This window comes from Staurois parvus, unplaced genomic scaffold, assembly GCF_062004578.1.
Source record: "Staurois parvus isolate SC_StPar_1 unplaced genomic scaffold, SC_StPar_1.0 ptg000053l, whole genome shotgun sequence".
Classification (NCBI taxonomy): domain Eukaryota; kingdom Metazoa; phylum Chordata; class Amphibia; order Anura; family Ranidae; genus Staurois; species Staurois parvus.
Window position 1 is genome coordinate 37,106 of NW_028317849.1, and position 20,461 is coordinate 57,566.

The 20,461-nt window shown below is 44.4% G+C and overlaps 1 protein-coding gene across 1 annotated transcript in view; it reads left to right on the plus strand.

The window, feature by feature from the left end:
* LOC149470058 (SHC-transforming protein 2-like) overlaps positions 1-20,461 on the plus strand; it is a 59,441-nt gene that overhangs the window by 19,490 nt on the left and 19,490 nt on the right. Inside the window, exons 6-7 of the mRNA XM_089667004.1 lie at positions 18,574-18,700; positions 19,274-19,460. Of these exons, the coding sequence (XP_089523130.1) occupies positions 18,574-18,700; positions 19,274-19,460 (314 nt within the window). The remainder of the gene's footprint in view (positions 1-18,573; positions 18,701-19,273; positions 19,461-20,461) is intronic.

Sequence of the window (20,461 nt, forward strand, 5' to 3'; positions counted from 1 at the left end):
GGCCCCTAATCTGCCATAGGCCCCTATATACCGCCTCCTCATGCTGCTGCCAGGTCCAGAGTCTGTCATGGGTCCCTGTACGGCCTCCCATTGCTGCTGTCTCCATCGCCACACTCTGCCATGTGCCACTTTCAGGTCTCCTCACACTGCTGGTGTGTAGAATTTTTTGACATAGGGTGCTGGCAGATTACGGGCCTCCCATAGCTGCTGCCAGGCCCCTAATCTGCCATAGGCCCCTATATACCGCCTCCTCATGCTGCTGCCAGGTCCAGAGTCTTGTCATGGGTCCCTGTACGGCCTCCCATTGCTGCTGTCTCCATCGCCACACTCTGCCATGTGCCACTTTCAGGTCTCCTCACACACTGCTGGTGTGTAGAATTTTTTGACATAGGGTGCTGGCAGATTACGGGCCTCCCATAGCTGCTGCCAGGCCCCTAATCTGCCATAGGCCCCTATATACCGCCTCCTCATGCTGCTGCCAGGTCCAGAGTCTCTCATGGGTCCCTGTACGGCCTCCCATTGCTGCTGTCTCCATCGCCACACTCTGCCATGTGCCACTTTCAGGTCTCCTCACACACTGCTGGTGTGTAGAATTTTTTGACATAGGGTGCTGGCAGATTACGGGCCTCCTATAGCTGCTGCCAGGCCCCTAATCTGCCATAGGCCCCTATATACCGCCTCCTCATGCTGCTGCCAGGTCCAGAGTCTCTCATGGGTCCCTGTACGGCCTCCCATTGCTGCTGTCTCCATCGCCACACTCTGCCATGTGCCACTTTCAGGTCTCCTCACACACTGCTGGTGTGTAGAATTTTTTGACATAGGGTGCTGGCAGATTACGGGCCTCCCATTGCTGCTGCCAGGCCCCTAATCTGCCATAGGCCCCTATATACCGCCTCCTCATGCTGCTGCCAGGTCCACAGTGTCTCATGCCATGTGCCACTTTCAGGTCTCCTCACACTGCTGGTGTGTTGAATTTTTTGACATAGGGTGCTGGCAGATTATGGGCCTCCTATAGCTGCTGCCAGGCCCCTAATCTGCCATAGGCCCCTATATACCGCCTCCTCATGCTGCTGCCAGGTCCAGAGTCTCTCATGGTTCCCTGTACGGCCTCCCATTGCTGCTGTCTCCATCGCCACACTCTGCCATGTGCCACTTTCAGGTCTCCTCACACACTGCTGGTGTGTAGAATTTTTTGACATAGGGTACTGGCAGATTACGGGCCTCCCATAGCTGCTGCCAGGCCCCTAATCTGCCATAGGCCCCTATATACCGCCTCCTCATGCTGCTGCCAGGTCCAGAGTCTCTCATGGGTCCCTGTACGGCCTCCCATTGCTGCTGTCTCCATCGCCACACTCTGCCATGTGCCACTTTCAGGTCTCCTCACACACTGCTGGTGTGTTGAATTTTTTGACATAGGGTGCTGGCAGATTACGGGCCTCCCATAGCTGCTGCCAGGCCCCTAATCTGCCATGGGCCCCTATATACCGCCTCCTCATGCTGCTGCCAGGTCCACAGTGTCTCATGCCATGTGCCACTTTCAGGTCTCCTCACACTGCTGGTGTGTTGAATTTTTTGACATAGGGTGCTGGCAGATTATGGGCCTCCTATAGCTGCTGCCAGGCCCCTAATCTGCCATAGGCCCCTATATACCGCCTCCTCATGCTGCTGCCAGGTCCAGAGTCTCTCATGGGTCCCTGTACGGCCTCCCATTGCTGCTGTCTCCATCGCCACACTCTGCCATGTGCCACTTTCAGGTCTCCTCACACTGCTGGTGTGTAGAATTTTTTTGACATAGGGTGCTGGCAGATTACGGGCCTCCCATTGCTGCTGCCAGGCCCCTAATCTGCCATGGGCCCCTATACCGCCTCCTCATGCTGCTGCCAAGTCCAGAGTGTGTCATGGGTCCCTGTACGGCCTCCCATTGCTGCTGTCTCCATAGCCACACTCTGCCATGTGCCACTTTCAGGTCTCCTCACACTGCTGGTGTGTAGAATTTTTTTGACATAGGGTGCTGGCAGATTACGGGCCTCCCATTGCTGCTGCCAGGCACGTAATCTGCCATGGGCCCCCGTACCGACTCCTCATGCTGTGACGTTGCAACAAGGTGGAATTCAACCCTACATATGTTAGACCGCCTTTACGAACAGCGAAAGGCCATCACCGATTCCTGATGTTAAAAGCGGATAAAGGTACTCCCTGTGTAACTTAGATGTCAGCCATTGGCAGCTCATGCGTGACACCTGCGCTTGCTCAGGCCCTTTGAGGAGGCCACGCTATTCGTGAGTCGCCAGGACTATGGGATGAACGACGTCATTCCTCTGTTGCACGTCCTGGAACAAATGCTGTTAACAATGGCTGGTCAGGGTGCGGTAGACGTGGTGCACAGATCTCAACGCCACATGACCCCTGTGGGGGCAGGACAGGAAGAAGAGGAGGAGGTAGAGGAGGACATTGGTGCTCAGGAATTATTGAGTGAAATGGGTGGTTTTTCCACTCAGCGGACAGGAGTGGAGGAGCAGGAGCATCTGGTAGAGGAGGAGGAGGAGGAGACAGAGGACCCAGACGCACCGTGGCAGTATGCTGTGGAGATGGAGGCAGGGAGTCCCTCGCATTCCTTGGCACAAATGGCCCATAGCATGCTCGGTTGCTTGCGTAGCGACAGCCGAATAATAACCATCAGACAGAGGGATGACTTTTGGCTGTCCACCTTGTTGGACCCTCGCTACCGTTCAAAAATGGTGGCCTTTTTCACACCTGCTGAGAGGGAGGCCAAAATAACGTACTATAAAAACCACCTATGTAGTCAGCTGGTCTCTGCCTGTCTGCGCCAACGTCCATCCTCAGACACTGTGGGCCCTGTGCGCTCGCGTTCCGCTGCCATGGCAGCAGGGGAGGGGTGGGGTGGTAGGAGCAGTGGCAGCTCCACCAGCAGCGGCTGCCTCAGTCTGCAGTCGATGATGAGTAGCTTTCTTCACCAGCGCAGTGAGGAAACTACTAACCAGCCGCAGCAGCAGCAGCAGCAGCAGCAGCAGCAGCAGCATCAGGTGGACCTGGAGCAGGACCTCAAACAACAGGCTTAGGCCTACTTGGACAGCACCCTGCCAACCGAGGTAGACAATCCCCTTGACTACTGGGCAACGAAACTTGACCTTTGGCCCCAACTAGCTGAATTTGCCCTTGAAAGGCTGTCATGCCCGGCCAGTAGCGTGGCATCGGAGCGCGTGTTTAGTGCGGCAGGAGGTATTGCAACTCCGCGGAGGACACGACTGTCCACCCAAAGTGTGGAGAGACTGACGTTTGTGAAAATGAATCAGGCGTGGATTAGTCTGGATTTCAAACCACCAGTTCCTGACACAACTGACTAAATCCGCCATGAATCATGCCCCAAACATGTGCCACTTTCAGGTCTCCTCACACTGCTGGTGTGTTCCATTTTTTGTCATAGGGTGCTGGCAGATTACGGGCCTCCCATAGCTGCTGCCAGGCCCCTAATCTGCCATGGGCCCCTATACCGCCTCCTCATGCTGCTGCCAAGTCCAGAGTCTCTCATGGGTCCCTGTACGGCCTCCCATTGCTGCTGTCTCCATCGCCACACTCTGCCATGTGCCACTTTCAGGTCTCCTCACACTGCTGGTGTATTCCATTTTTTGTCATAGGGTGCTGGCAGATTACGGGCCTCCCATAGCTGCTGCCAGGCCCCTAATCTGCCATGGGCCCCTATACCGCCTCCTCATGCTGCTGCCAGGTCCAGAGTCTGTCATGGGTCCCTGTACGGCCTCCCATTGCTGCTGTCTCCATCGCCACACTCTGCCATGTGCCACTTTCAGGTCTCCTCACACTGCTGGTGGGTTCCATTTTTTGTCATAGGGTGCTGGCAGATTACGGGCCTCCCATAGCTGCTGCCAGGCCCCTAATCTGCCATGGGCCCCCGTACCGACTCCTCATGCTGCTGCCAGGCCCGTAATCTGTCATGGGCCCCTGTTGTCGCTTGTTGGCATATTCCGCTCGTTCAGATGCTCCTTCTCCTGCTACTCCTCTTCACGGATTCCGTCAGCAGTCTTTCTTGGAATCCGTTTCCAAGAGACAACAGTTTGCGAGCACGCACCAGACGGTGCAGAAACTGAACGTCCTCCTGTCCAAGTTGCTGCTGCCAGGCTTGTAATCTGTCATGCGCCCCTGTACCGCCTCCTCATGCTGCTGCCAGGTCCAGAGTGTGTCATGGGCCCCCGTACCGACTCCAAATGCTGCTGCCAGGCCCGTAATCTGTCATGGGCCCCTGTACCGCCTCCCCATGCTGCTGCCAGGTCCAGATTGTGTCATGGGTCCCTGTACGGCCTCCCATTGCTGCTGCCAGGCCTGTAATCTGCCATGGGCCCCCGTACCGACTCCTCATGCTGCTGCCAGGCCCGTAATCTGCCATGGGCCCCTGTACCGCCTCCTCATGCTGCTGCCAGGTCCAGAGTGTGTCATGGGTCCCTGTACGGCCTCCCATTGCTGCTGTCTCTATCGCCACACTCTGCCATGTGCCACTTTCAGGTCTCCTCACACTGCTGGTGGTTTCCATTTTTGTCATAGGGTGCTGTATGGCCTCCCATTGCTGCTGCCTCCACCGCCACACTGTGGCTCCACACTCTGGTTTTGGCCCCGTGACTGGCCAAATGAGTGAAGTGTGCGGTGATTCTAAGATCGACGGCACTCATCTGCATGTCATACTGCCTGACAGTATTATTTCTCTTCCCCAGCAGACTCCAAGGGCATTTAAATTAAAGGTACAGTGTTCAGCACTAATATTAAGTCTCTCTGAAGCCTAGAAACACCCTTTTTTAAGTTAAATTCACAGCGAATATATTCGACTCGAATCAAAATTTTTCCACGAATTCGCCGAATCAGTCGAATCGAATTTTTGAATACTTCGCTCATCTCTAGTTGTGTTCTTGGTCAAGTCAAGCTGCTGCTGTAGTGGAGATAAATCATCTGACTCTGCTGTCTGGCAAAGGTGCCTGAAGCAAAAGACTGGCCGCACAGAGCTAAAAAATCCTTTAGGTCATGCAACAGCTACCACTCTACAGTTTAAAAGTGTATTTAGATGATTTTCAGGAGTTCAGCTTTCAGGTCATTTTATATATATTACACATTGGCTTTTGGGTATAGTTGTATGAATCACCGTGTCTTGCTCTTACCTGTGCTTTGCTATAGCTATAGTTACAGGTTATTGCATGGCTATATTGACCCCATCTCTTCAAAACTGGGTCTAGCTTAACTTTTTTTTGTTTTGTTTTAGATAAAATGGGAATGGGTTATACCTTTTGCCAGTTATTCTGCATTGTGACCCTTTTAGTGAGGTTCCCTTTATTCTGTATATGGTCACTATTCTGACTGGACTACCAGGCCATAAATTTTATCTCCAGTGATGTATACAACTCTACCACGTGGTGTTGAATTTATCCTTTGCATCAGGTCAGATAGTTTAACTCAACGAATAAACTCACATGTTGAGGAAGTCAGATTAGGAAACCCATTTGAATGTTCCGTTTAATGGAGAATATCATAGGTAGAAAAATGTTAATGTTGTAAGCCTCATGGGAAGATGCATTCAGGAAGACAGGATACAGTGGAATGATTACCAGAGAGAGGCAGAGGGGAGGGGTATCCACAATACGGTGAGAGAAAGAGCTCAGCTTAGACAGGAGGAGACCGCTTAAAGACACAGAGCATTAATAAACAAGTAATGGTCACAGAGAAATAATAATAAATCAAATAGTGTAACACAACAGTCACTGAAACAGAAAGTGAGGTATATCGCTCTGACCGGTACACCTTTCAGATTAGAAACTCTTTTTAGTAGGGAAAGAAAAAGTTAAGATTTGTCAGGTCTGACAGGTTTTTATTGCTGTGTGTTCTCACTGGCAGATTTATCCTCCTTTTCCCTGTGTGATCACCAGGGCAAGCTACTTAGTAGTGTGGTAACCAGGACAAGTTTCTTAGTGAGGAATCAGATAGTGAGCACCACAGTGGTGTAGTGGTTAACACCTCTACCTTGCAGCACTGGAGTTCTCAGTTCACATCCTGGTCAGGACACTATCTACATGGAGCTTGCATGTTTTTCCAGTTCTTGTGTAGCTTTCTTCCAGGTACTCTGGTCTCCTCCCACACTCCACAGACATGCTGGTAGGTTAATTGGCTCCTGTCTAAACAGACCTAGTAGGTATGTGCGTATACAGAATGTTTGCATGCCAAATAGGGATCCAAGGTTGTAAGCTCCTCAAGGGCAGGGACTGATTTGAATGTACAATATGTAAAGTGCTACATAAATTGTTAGCACTATATAAATATCCAAAATAAACAACAACAAATAAAAACTTTGTTAACCACTTGCCCTCCTGAGGATTTACCCCCCTTCCTGACCAGGCCATATTTTGCGTTATGGCGCTGCGTTACTTTAACTGACAATTGTGTGGTCATGCAACGCTGCACCCAAATGAAATTTGCGTTCTTTTTTTCCCACGAATTGAGCTTTCTATCGGTGGTATTTGATCGCCTGTGTGTTTTTTAATTTTTGGGCTATAAAAAAAAAAAGACTGACAATTTTGAAAAAAAAAAACAATATTTTTCACGTGCTATTAAACATGTCCAGTAAATAATTTAAAAAATCTAATTTCATCGTAAATTTAGGCCAAAATGTATTCTACTACATGTCTTTGCTAAAAAAAAACCCAATACGTGTAAATTAATTGGTTTACGTGAAAGTTAGTGTTTGCAAATGGCGGTATATATACTATACTTTTTAAAAAAAAAAAATTTCATTTTTACTAGTAATGGTGGCGATCAGCAACTTATAGCAGTGACACCAATGCAGTGATCAGTGCTAAAAAAACACTGACACTGTACTACTGTCACTGGGCAGGAAGGGGTTAACATGAGGGCCGCTCAAAGGGTTAATTGTGTGCTGGGTGTGTTTTACTATGGGACACACTGCTAACTGTTTACAAACCGTTCTCTTCCCCATTGGAGATCCTCAGCAATCATGGGGCGCCGGCAAGTAATCACCGGCCATGACCTGGTGATTGACAGCTGCGACCGCGAATGGTGGCGCAGGTAGGCCTCGCGTGTGCCCCCTACCCGGAAATGCGAAATCACGTATGTATACATGATTTTGCGCACCCGTGCCGCATTGTAGCAATTTTTCTGCTATAGGGCAGACGGGAAGCCGTTAAAGTAAACCTGATACAAGCCTTGGCAATGCAAATGCTCAAAGTATATCTAAAACTAAACAAGACTTTCCTACACTCCTTGTCTTGAAAAAAAAAAGTAATGGGAAATCCCATCAATGGAAGTGAAATGCCCTCTTAGACAGTTGTCACTTGAACCAATGTCCCCAATAAAGTTTCCCCTCCATTCCTGTTCCTGTGTCAACTCAAAATATTGCATTTTTTTCTCACTTGAAGTCTCTGTGACAATTGGCTTCTGGAAATATAGGCAGTGGATCACCCTAGTGGGGAGGCAGACAACAATAAAAACCTTCTAGAGGTTCTAAACTCTCACCAATCCAACCAAAACTTAGAAAATGGTTTTGGCTTTAGATACATTTTTTCGCAAAGTTTTCCTTCGGTGAAATCTACATATTAAAATGACCAATAATTCCAGAACTAAAGCTTTGTGTCCACCACCCTTACCTCACAATCCTCCCTATTGGTTATTTAATGTAATTGTCAGACTTTACCAGGAAAGTAAAAACATGCATATAAATTAGGTTTATCCTAGAATCTATTTATATTTCATGACATGTGGTTTTCATTGAAGGTAACATTTTTTTTTTTATCATATGCTTAGACTGAAATAACATGACAGGTTCCCTGCAAAATATTTGTTATAGTTTTGAGACAAATGTAAGAATGTACAATATGTTCCATTTCACATTTGCATGTCTTACTGAACAGCAACAGAAAAACATAATATGTTTGTTCATAGCTCAACATGAGCCATTTCTATACTGCTCAAAATCACATGACAAGTAAGCAGACAAGAACCAAGTAAAAAGATCCATAAATTTTAATTTCACTAGTTCATACCTTTGCATTACTGCAACAAGGCCTGACATATTGCATACATATTTTATAGTTACTAGTGAAGGCAATTGAAAGGATTCAAGACACTTATTGCCATACTTGGAATCTCAACAAATCTATTATGTGAATGAGCCTGTAGATGAAAATTTGAGAAAAATTATGTACTTGTATCCTTAAATCAGGGAAAGGCTAACAGACCCTAGGGGCTTGGAACTTATCTGAATGATAACAGAAATTATTTAAATTTTGCCTTGCAGTAGAATGATACCTTCTTCAACTTGTTATAGTACATATTCTGTAGTAAAGTTAAAGGCTCCCCAGGAGTAAAGATATTCACCATCTCTTAGGAATTAATTTATAAAGAATTTGCAAATATTGAATGTAAATAGGCTTTATCCAGTGCTGTTTTAATGTAAATAAGCCTTTTTCAACCGGGGTGCCTGACTGAGGCTGTCAGAAGTGCCAAGGCATCCTGGTTGCGTAATGCATTCAGATCAGACCAATCTTCCTTTGCCAAACAGTACATTGGCACAGCAGTAGCTTGATCAGGACAATGGCGTGCAGAGGAAAGGGTAATAGTCTTCCTGAGTCCTGACCTTTCTGCCTCCTCCTACAGTACAGTACTTGGCAGTGCAAGTGCAGGTTCCATGCTTCAGTTTTTAAAAAGGGCTGGCGTGTATGTATGTATGTTTGTGTATGTATATGTGTGTGAGAGTGTGTGTATGTATGTACAGTAGTGTGTGTAAATAACTATGTATGTATGTGAGTGTGTGTGTGTATATGTATGTTTGTGTATGTATATGTGTGTGAGAGTGTGTGTATGTATGTACAGTAGTGAGTGTAAATAACTATGTATGTATGTGAGTGTGTGTATATATGTATGTTTGTGTATGTATATGTATGTACAGTGGGGCAAAAAAGTATTTAGTCAGCCACCAACTGTGCAAGTTCTCCCACTTAAAAAGATGAGAGGCCTGTAATTGGCATCATAGGTAGACCTCAACTATGAGAGACAAAATGAGAAAAAAAATCCAGACAATCACATTGGCTGATTTGGAAAGAATTTATTTGCTAATTATGGTGGAAAATAAGTATTTGGTCATCTACAAACAAGCAAGATTTCTGGCTCTATCAGACCTGTACCTTCTTCTTTAAGAGGCTCCTCTGTCCTGCACTCATTACCTGTATCAATGGCACCTGTTTGAACTTGTTATCAGTATAAAAGACACCTGTCCACAACCTCAAACAGTCACACTCCAAACTCCACTATGGTGAAGACCAAAGAGCTGTTGAAGGACACCAGAAACAAAAATTGTAGACCTGCACCAGGCTGTGAAGACTGAATCTGCAATAGGCAAGCAGCTTGATGTGAACAAATCAACTGTGGGAGCAATAATTAGAAAATGGAAGACATACAAGACCACTGATAATCTCTCTCGATCTGGTGCTCCACGCAAGATCTCACCCCATGGGGTCAAAATGATCACAAGAACGGTGAGCAAATATCCCAGGACCACACGGGGGGGACCTAGTGAATGACCTGCAGAGAGCTGGGACCAACGTAACAAAGGCTACCATCAGTAACACACTACGCCGCCAGGGACTCAGATCCTGCAGTGCCAGACGTGTCCCCCTACTTAAGCCAGTACATGTCCGGGCCCGTCTGAAGTTTGCTAGAGAACATTTGGATGATCCAGAAGAGGATTGGGAGAATGTCATATGGTCAGATGAAACCAAAATAGAACTGTTTGGTAGAAACACAACTCGTCATGTTTGGAGGAGAGAGAATGCTGAGTTGCATCCAAAGAACACCATACCTACTGTGAAGCATGGGGGTGGCAACATCATGTTTTGGGGCTGTTTCTCCGCAAAGGGACCAGGACGACTGATCCATGTACAGGACAGAATGAATGGGGCCATGTATTGTGAGATGTATTGTGAGATTTTGAGTGCAAACCTCCTTTCATCAGCAAGGGCATTGAAGATGAAACGTGGCTGGGTCTTCCAACATGACAATGATCCCAAACATACCGCCCGGGCAACAAAGGAGTGGCTTCGTAAGAAGCATTTCAAGGTCCTGGAGTGGCCTAGTCAGTCTCCAGATCTCAACCCCATAGAAAACCTTTGGAGGGAGTTGAAAGTCAGTGTTGCCCAGCGACAGCCCCAAAACATCACTGCTCTAGAGGAGATCTGCATGGAGGAATGGGCCAACATACCAGCAACAGTGTGTGCCAACCTAGTGAAGACTTACAGGAAACGTTTGACCTCTGTCATTGCCAACAAAGGATATATAACAAAGTATTGAGATGAACTTTTGATATTGACCAAATACTTATTTTCCACCATAATTTGCAAATACATTCTTTCCAAATCAGCCAATGTGATTGTCTGGATTTTTTTTCTCATTTTGTCTCTCATAGTTGAGGTCTACCTATGATGCCAATTACAGGCCTCTCTCATCTTTTTAAGTGGGAGAACATGCACAATTGGTGGCTGACTAAATACTTTTTTGCCCCACTGTACAGTAGTGTGTGTAAATAACTATGTATGCATGTGAGTGTGTGTGTGTATATATGTATATGTATGTGAGTGTGTGTATATACAGTATGTATGTTTGTGTATGTATATGTATGTGAGAGTGTGTCTATGTATGTATGTATGTGAGTGTGTCTATATATGTATGTTTGTGCATGTACAGTTGTGTCCAAAATTATTCAACCCCCAATGCTGTAAAGGGGTTTAGGGACTATAGTGTACATTTGGAATTGTATTCAGAATCAAATCCTACAAGGACGTTGTAACTACCCAAATGCAACTAAAATGACATCAATTGTTTATGTAATACAGTAGTAAATGGTTCTTATGTGGTTTCTTCATTGCCACAATTATTCAACCCCTTAAAGACTACCACTCTGAAGAACAGAGGTTCATACAGGTGCTTTCCATCAGGTATTGAAAACACCTGTGGATGTCACCGAGCAGCAATCAAGCATAATAAGCACCAATTAGGCAGCTTTAAAATGACTGTGATACTCAGCTCCTTCTAGACATTTACTGGTGTGGTTACAAACATGGTGAAGGCAAGAGAATGGTCCAGGAAGACAAGAGAAGAGGTGATTTCTCTTCACAGGAAGGGCAATGGCTATAAGAAGATTGCAAAGATGTTAAACATACCAAGAGACACCTTAGGAAGCATCATTCGCAAATTCAAGGCAAAGGGCACTGTTGAAACGCTACCTGGTCGTGGCAGAAAGAAGATGCTGACTTCGACTGCTGTGCGCTACCTGAAGCGTAGAGTGGAGAGAAGTCCCCGTGTGACTGCTGAGGAACTGAGAAAAGATTTGTCAGATGTGGGTACAGAAGTTTCAGCCCAGACAATAAGACGCACACTGCGTAATGAAGGCCTCCGTGCCAGAACTCCCAGGCGTACCCCCTTGCTGTCTCCAAAGAATAAGAAGAGTCGACTGCAGTATGCCAAAAGCCATGTGGACAAACCACAAAAGTTGTGGGATAGTGTTCTGTGGACTGATGAAACAAAATTAGAACTGTTTGGGCCCATGGATCAACGCTATGTTTGGAGGAGGAAGAACAAGGCCTATGATGAAAAGAACACCTTGCCTACTGTGAAGCATGGTGGAGGGTCAATCATGCTTTGGGGCTGTTTTGCTTCTGCAGGTACAGGGAAGCTTCAGCGTGTGCAAGGTACCATGAATTCTCTTCAGTACCAGGAGATATTGGATGGAAACGTGATGCAGTCCGTCACACACCTGAGGCTTGGGAGACGTTGGACCTTTCAACAGGACAATGATCCCAAGCATACCTCCAAGTCCACTAGAGCATGGTTGCAGAGGAAAGGCTGGAACATTTTGGAGTGGCCATCGCAGTCACCAGACTTAAATCCGATTGAGAACCTCTGGTGGGACTTAAAGAAAGCAGTTGCAGTGCGCAAGCCTAAGAATGTGACTGAACTGGAGGCCTTTGCCCATGAAGAATGGGCGAAGATACCCGTAGATCGCTGCAAGACACTTGTGTCAAGCTATGCTTCACGTTTAAAAGCTGTTATAACTGTAAAAGGATGCTGTACTAAGTACTAAGATTGAATGTCACTTGGGGGTTGAATAAAACTGATAATGCTGTGAGCACAGAAAAGACATTTGTGGTTATTTCATTATAACTGTTATGTTATATTTGTCTGACCTACAAGTGCCTCTTTAATGTAAATGTAAGCAAGATGACTGAATGATCAAAAGCAATGTCAAACTGGCCAAAACACTCAATTTCAGTGGGGGTTGAATAATTTTGGACACAACTGTATATGTATGTGAGAGTGTGTCTATATATGTACAGTAGTGAGTGTAAATAACTATGTATGTATGTGTGTGTTTTTATAAGTATCTACATGAGTGTGTGAATGTTTACTGTACGTGTGTGTGTGTATATGTATGTACATTACTTTTAATCTTGAGCCCTAAAGCCTAGTAGACACTACTAGTTTTTTTTGTTCAACCCAGTGGGTTGAATGAAAAAAAAATGACATCTCAGGAGGAGCCACTGTACTAACTATCCAATGTTAGTACAGCGATCTCCCCAGCTGTGCTATTGTGTTCTGACAAGGGATACTGTCCTCCCCCTGCCAAAACACTCCGGTCAGCGCTGTCCGCTATTGGCTGAGTGAGCGCTGATCAGGAGCTGATCGGCGGACCTTTTTTGGCCATGCCCCTTTGATAGAAGCCGGCTTTTGTCAGATCAACTGCCATACACAAGGGCTGAATAACATCCAGGTTCTGATGAACTGGCCAATGCTGCCTGACATTCAGCTCATGTGTTCTAGGCTTTATCTTGTATTACTAGAACTGCTTTTTTAGAGCTTGTTCATAATAACGGCAAGGACTGCATGGACAGATCTGAACATGGATCACTTTTCAGAGGCATTTGACAGGTGGTGAAGAGGCTACGTGTTGCCTCCTCAATGCCTGTTTTATCCCCCTAAATGCATGATCATTGTGCTGCAGCTGTAGGCAATGCATACAGCTGCTGGGAGGTTGCAGCACAGCCCTATTCACCACAGCATATGCATGGCCCTGGCTGCTGCCTCTGCAGCTAAAGGGGGTGCAGTTGGGGGTGGGGCAAGGGTGGCTCAACCCTGTGGTTTTACTGCCCCCAAACCTCACATGTGAACAAGCCCTTGGTTCACATTTTTGTGGCTGCATGTTGCTTATAGGGCAGGCCATTCATGGGTTGCCTTACCCACAGAAATGCAGGGAAACATATTTCTGACACATTTTTAAAATCACATCACCATGTAATTACTCTGTGTTTGCCAATGCGTGGAGGTACTATTAAGAATTAATGGCACCCCTGCACATCTGCTAAAGAAATGCAGTAATGTGAACAAAGCCTTAGACTGGGGTGCCTTGAGAATGAAAATACTTTTCAAGGGTGCTGTGACTGGAAAAAAGTTGAGTAACGCTGATGGAAAACGTTGATTTGATGCAGAAAACACCTCATTTGACCAATAGTTGAACTTAAGAATCATAATTTCCTATAATACTTCACTCCATCTAGTGGCCAAATGCAGTACTTTCCATTTTTATTATATTTTTACAGCACAGGATGTAATCTATTTGCCTTTTTTCCCAATTCACACAGAACAAATGTACAGATAAAAATGGTTTTGGTTGGAGTTACACTTTAGGAACATGGTTGCATGCTGATAAAATTCAGAGTAGCAAAGTGAAACATCAAGTCTAGTGTCATGTCTATGATTGGTAGGGGACTTGGGCTCCCGGATAGATCTCTCAATGATATCCACCTAACTACTTTGGACCTGTTTAATTTTTGGTTAACAGAAATGTTTCATAATATCACAAAGCAGCCAATAATGAAAATGGGCCACTTTACCATTGTAGGAGGAATACACTTTCCTGCCAGAACACCACCTTCTATGCTCATTAATATTTATATCAGCAACTGTTCCATACATTGAGATTAAACAGCACACATGTACAGCCGAAGATGTGCTATTTACATTCAGACAAAAAAAAAAAAGGAACCATCTGTTCTGTTATTAATTTATGTACTGTTGAGCACACATGACAAGTGAACCTAAATGTAGATGTAAAGCTAATCCCTAAAATCTCATATAATCTTTATCATGTTGATGCAATTTAAGAAAGTAATATTTTATCTTTTCATATTAGCTGCTTTCCTGAAAATATTACCTAATAATCCTGCCTTGAAGATCCTTGTCCAGGTACCTTCTGTGTCAGCACTCTATTTTCTAATTCAATGCTCCTGCATTGTCACCGTGGGCTCCATTCACTAAAGCAGATTGTATGCGGTATTTAGGCCATCTGACACATTTTTCTGAAATATCCCATGCAATGCTGAAAATGTCAATTCACTATCCCTTTATGCGGTATTTACCTCAAAAGCAAAAATACCGCATTAAACGGTGTTAAAGTAAACTCATTAAAGGAAATAAATAAGCGATTGCAGTAAGTAAGTAGTGATTCTGGCATGTGATAGGTAGCCTCCCTAGCGGTATGATTATGTCAGTATTTCTGTGCTCAAAGCAGCAAATTTTTTTGCATGAAATATGTTGTTTTTTTATTGTAGGCCTGTAATTCTTAGGAATAACTCACTGAAATCTGTCCGAACAAGAGTCTAGTAAACATCCCGGGTATGATGAAATTTGAAACACAAAATCATAAATTATAATTTAATAAATAATCATAAAAAATAATACTATAATAATAATAAATTTAATTCAATAATATAATCAAACCAAAAACACTGACATTTTAAATATAGCGCCAAGTTCGCACATCACTGATCTTAGTCGCAAAATCGTTTTCAGTGTCTGATGGCGAATTTCCCCACGAATCATTATCACTCAATTCTGCAAGTGGTTCTGATTTACTATCGCTGTTCTCTAGCTGGTCTAAAACCGATTTTGATCTAAAGGGACACTTTTTGGACGCCATGGACTTTTCTCAGATTCCAGGCAGAAAGAACAGTAAAAATGCAGGTAGGGCACAGGACAAAGCACTAGGGACAAAATGTATGTGAAATGGTTTGATACAGTAATGTTTTACTATGTTATTTTAGTGTATTAGTGAATGTCACTTTTTAAAATTTTTACATTTCCCGCCGGTTACATCCCCGTACGTCCCGATGTTGCAGGGAACGGAACCCGGAAGACGGATGCTGGCATCGGCCAGAGGAGATGGCCGGGGATGCTGCAGGGGGGACATCGCGGGAGCGAAGGACAAGGTAAGTGATCGAGGGATCCCTGAGCAATGCTGCAGGGTATTCCTGAGTGTAGCTCAGGGTTATCGTTTGTGGTGCTGAAACTTTACCCCGAGCTGCACTTGGGAATACCTCCAGGGAGGTTAAGGAATCTGTTTTATGTTAGCTGGTTGTTAAGGAGTCAGCAGAAACCATCATCCTTACCAACCAGTAAACAGCTGATTGTTAAGGAGCGTGCGGCCGCTGCATGCTTAACAACCATGACTCATCTGCTGTCAGCATGATTCCCTGTTGACAGCAGAACCTAAACTAAAGAATTTCTAGCATTAAAATTTTTTAAAAAACAGCGAAGGGGTCCCCATCCAATCCATACCAGGCCCCTCGGGTCTGGTAAGGATTTTGAGGGGACCCCACGCTAAAATTTAAAAATAAAATGGTGTAGGGTTCCCCCTAAAATACATACCAGACCCTTATCTGAGCATGCAGTCCAGCAGTCCAGAAAAGGGGGGGACAAGAGAGCACCCCCCCTCATCCTGAACCATACCAGGCAGATGCTCTCAACATGGAGGGGGGGTATCCATCTTGATGAGGTCAAGTGCCTCTTCCCCACAACTCTGGTCTAGTGATTGTGGGGGTGTGGGGGTGACTTATCAGAATCTAGAAGCCCCCTTTAACAAGAGGGTCCCCAAATCCCCCCATGTGAATTAATAGGGGGTACCACTACTCTTTCACCCCAAAAATGTGCAAATAAAAAAAAGCACAGGGCCAGTTTTTGACCTTTTGGTCCTTTATGCAATAGCCCACCCAAAAATAAATGTCCCTTGAAGTAGACCGAACGTCAGTCATGATGTACACTGGCTGCCATCCCGAATGAAAATAAAAACACGACCCACATGGACGCTTGGCTCCCACCAAATGACAGCTCTACCGCTAAATAAACTAAGGGGAGGCAGTTGTTGATGTCATCGGGTGACCCCTCCCCCTTATGACATCAATGAGCCATCATGCCCCGTTGATGACATTTCATCACTCCCCCCCATTTTGAGGGCATGTGGCCTGGTATGATTCCTGACCTGCCAGGCTGCATACTGGGATAAGGTCCTGATATGGATTGAGGGGTAGGGACTCCCATGCAGTTTAAAAAAAAAATTCATGCCAGCAAATATATTGTTTACATTCTGCTGTCAGCAGGGAATCCTGTTCACAGCAGATGAGTCATGGTTGTCAAGGATGTCATGGCCACCTGCTCCTTAACAACCAGCTGTTTACTGATTGTTAAGGATGCCGCCTATCACTGGCAGTAAAATACTCCTAGCTTTCACTACTAAAATACTTCATCACTTCATAAAATAGCTTTTTTAGTGAACTGCAAAAAAATGTTTGAAAACTGCAGAGGCATTTTACCACGGATCTTAAAGTGGTAAATACTGATTTGTGAATGAAGCCCAATGTCACAAGTGCATCCTCCAGAGACTGCTAGGGGTTTATTTACTAAAGCTGGAGAGTCCAAAATCAGACTCCCTTCTGCATAGAAACCAATCAGCTTCTAACCTCAGCTTGTTCAATGAAGCTTTGGCAATGAAACCTGGAAGCTGATTGGTTTCTATGCAGAAGGGAGTCTGATTTTGGACTCTCCAGCTTTAGTAAATAAACCCCTATGTGTCTTGCTTATGCTAAATGCACAGGCATGGTTACCATCAGGAAACCCAAATTGAGGAATGCTATGCAGCTGTCACAGGAACTCATGCATAGAGTTAGGAAGTGGTTGAAAGGGACTGTAGGCGATCAGCAGCACCATGGGAATTGTTCATAAAATCAGTGTTCTCCCATGTCATTCATTTAGGGTTACATCTAAATGACATGCTAAATTACATTTTGTAATTGAAGTCTGATAAAAAACAAAAATAAAAATAAATCTACCTGTGATGTTGCTATAATCCTCTTATTGCAAATCCTACATTTACTTTTTGCCCTCATGCTATTGTCAGAGTATAGATCTTATTATCTTATCTAGTCAACATTGCTGTCCAAGCATCCCCTTTAAATTAGGTCTGAATGATGAATAGAGCAGAGGCACTTCAAATTTAAAATGTAAGGCAGAAAAAAAATGAAAAAGTGAACTAACATTGTACATTAATCCTCACCAATGGAGAACTTCCTGCTGCCTTGTGGCCCAAAGTAATTGGATTCATTAAGGGATTAATAATTAAGTTGTACTGAAAAATTATAAAGCAGAATATTAGGGTAGCAACCAGGGGCGGACTGACAACTCATGGGGCCCCTCGGCAATAGGGGATCATGGGGCCCCTGTGTCCTTGCCCAAACTAAAAAAAGCCTATGAAAAAGGTACCAGGGGCATCTCATGGGGCCCCCTACTGACCCCGGGCCCTCGGGCAGTGCCCGAGTTTCCAAATGGTCAGTCCGCCCCTGGTAGCAACAATTTAAATGAAAAGAAATTGGCTTCCTCAGCATGTCATGGCTTCAGTTCCAAATGAAAGAACAAACATTGGACCGCAGCCCATAGACTTTCTAGGTTCCGTTTAAAGGTTATAGGTTCCCATGACTTTAGTTCCAATTTGGTGACCTGAAGAAGGCTCTCCAAGAAATACAAATAAAAAATCTACAGAAGTTGGGCTTAAAAACCTCTAGGAAGGTCTAAGCATTAGTTCTGGAAAGTCAAATTAGTAATGATGGCTAAAGTTATTGCTAACAGGGAAAGTTCCACAAGGTATCAGGATTCACTTACTTTTCAATCAGTAACTTTGATTGTTGGAAACCGTTTAGTAATGGTGTGGCAATGTAAAATATACTGTTTTGGATTGTCTGTATTTTTTAGTGAAATTTAGATCCTATTTCAGATGTCATTCATATACAATAACTTTTCTATCTCTCACCTATAAAGAGATAGCTGGACTGACTGACAGGAATTCAGAAAAAAAAATAACATGAAAGACAGAAATATTTCTTTCTATAAATATAAAACTGATAAAAGGTTTTATGTAAATATAACAAAGAGAGGGTTAAAAATAATGGTATATTCAGTTTTTCTGCTCATCTGATATGGTCTAAAACCTAATAATGGTTAACATTAAAAAGTCTGTCCATTATTCCTTTCCTTCTTTCACTCTTCAAACCATTTGTGGATTTCATCCTTGTGTTAATGTGTGTTTTTGTCTCTTGCTATACCCCTTGCTGTCCTACTTTGAACCATCCTTGTCTTCCCATCTGTCCCCTGGTGTCCCTAAATCATCCGCAGCCTGTCACATTCTGGAGTGCTGTGATGGGTTGGCCCAAAGTGTGATCAGCACTGTAGGACAAGCCTTTGAGTTGAGGTTCAAACAGTTCCTGCACAGCCCCCACAAAGTGGCAGCACCCCCAGACAGGTATGCTGAGAACAAAGCTTAACCCACTCACTGTTTTTAATGTTAGCCTTTAAACCAAACATTGTTGTGAATTTTAAAGATGTAATAAGTTTTTATTCCACATAAAGTAATATCACATTATCTTGGTGGTATTGTCACACGGGAGATATAAAAAAGGAGATAAAAAAAGATATATTTTAAAATAGGTAAGGTTTCTGTTTTTACACTGATACCTATTATTGCTTTGAATATTTGTGGCTGAATTATAAAAAGGACACATCTGTGTTCCCCAAAGCAATCAGATCCAAGCTGTTATTTTTTAAGTAGCGTAAAAAATAAAGGCGGCATTGGCAGGTTGCTTCTGACCTCCATCTCCAATTTTATTTTAATCTCCCCAGAGTATAGCTAAGAAACCACAATTACACATGAAGAAACAAATTCTCAGTTGAACATGCATGACATTTTTTTTTTTTGTATTAGCTTAAATTTGTAACAAACGTTTTTTTTATTCCCTGATCATGTAAACTAAATATAATATTTTTTTAGAATGTTGGTGTGTACCTTCATCTTTTCTCTGTTTTTATTTTCCAACAGGGTGGTTGTTGGGAGTGAAGAACTTACATGGGGTGCTGATGATGATCACAACTCAGAACACAACTATTACAATAGTATCCCAGGCAAAGAGCCCCCTCTTGGAGGGATACAAGACTGCAGGGTGAGAGATCCAAGTACAATAAACCATGGTAACACTCAGATGCTTGCCAATGGACATTGGGCACAGGTAAGACACCATTGGGCTCCTTGTCCTCCTATTCAGAGCTGATACGTCTGACAATGACATCTGATAGGGCAAATCTGTGATTTCAGGGGTAAAGTTAGGAGTTAGGTTAGGCTTACCAGTGTGTTTATATATGTTAACATGTAACGTTGCGTTGATGTACTTATTCTTTCCATTGCAAAAGCTAAAATGTGGTATTTTGTTTTCCTGCACCGCAGCATGTTCTATTTTCACCCAGTGACATTAAACCTTCAATTCTTTTTTACTAAAATATGGTATACTTACCTGCTTTGTGCAATGGTACTGTGCTGTGCTGGATCGGAGCCGGCTCAGGTAAGTATAGGGGGGGCTGGGGAGGATCCTGCAGCACAGAAGGTTTTTCACCTTAATGCATAGAATGCATTAAGGTGAAAAACCTTAGGGCTTTAGAACCACTTTAAATGAAGTGGGCCAATTGGAAACAATTGATTTCAACTTGGTCCTGCATTGGTCCTATGTTGATCAAAACAGGTTCACGCAGCCCAATGGATGTGGTGTTTTTGGGTCCTTTGAAGTTACATTTAGTGTTAGGGTTCTTGGTGCTAAAAGCTAGGTTTAATTAGGTTAGGTTAGAAAGGTTAACTGTTCTGACTATTTCTTAAATTTTTTAAGTTTAGGGTTAGGTTGAGGCTAAGGATCAGATCAGGGGCGTACTGACAACTCATGGGGCCCCCGGGCAATAGGGGATCATGGGGCCCCTGTGTCCTTGCCCAAACTCAAAAAAGCCTATGAAAAAGGTACCAGGGGCATCTCATGGGGCCCCCTACTGACCCCGGCCCTCAGGCAGTGCCCAAGTTTCCAAATGGTCAGTCCGCCCCTGGATCAGATGATCTGGTAATGGTTAAGTAGGGGATAAATAGAGAAATAAGAATTATGACATTATTTTAGGGATCCCATCAGGGGCGGACTGACAACTCATGGGGCCCCCGGGCAATAGGGGATCATGGGGCCCCTGTGTCCTTGCC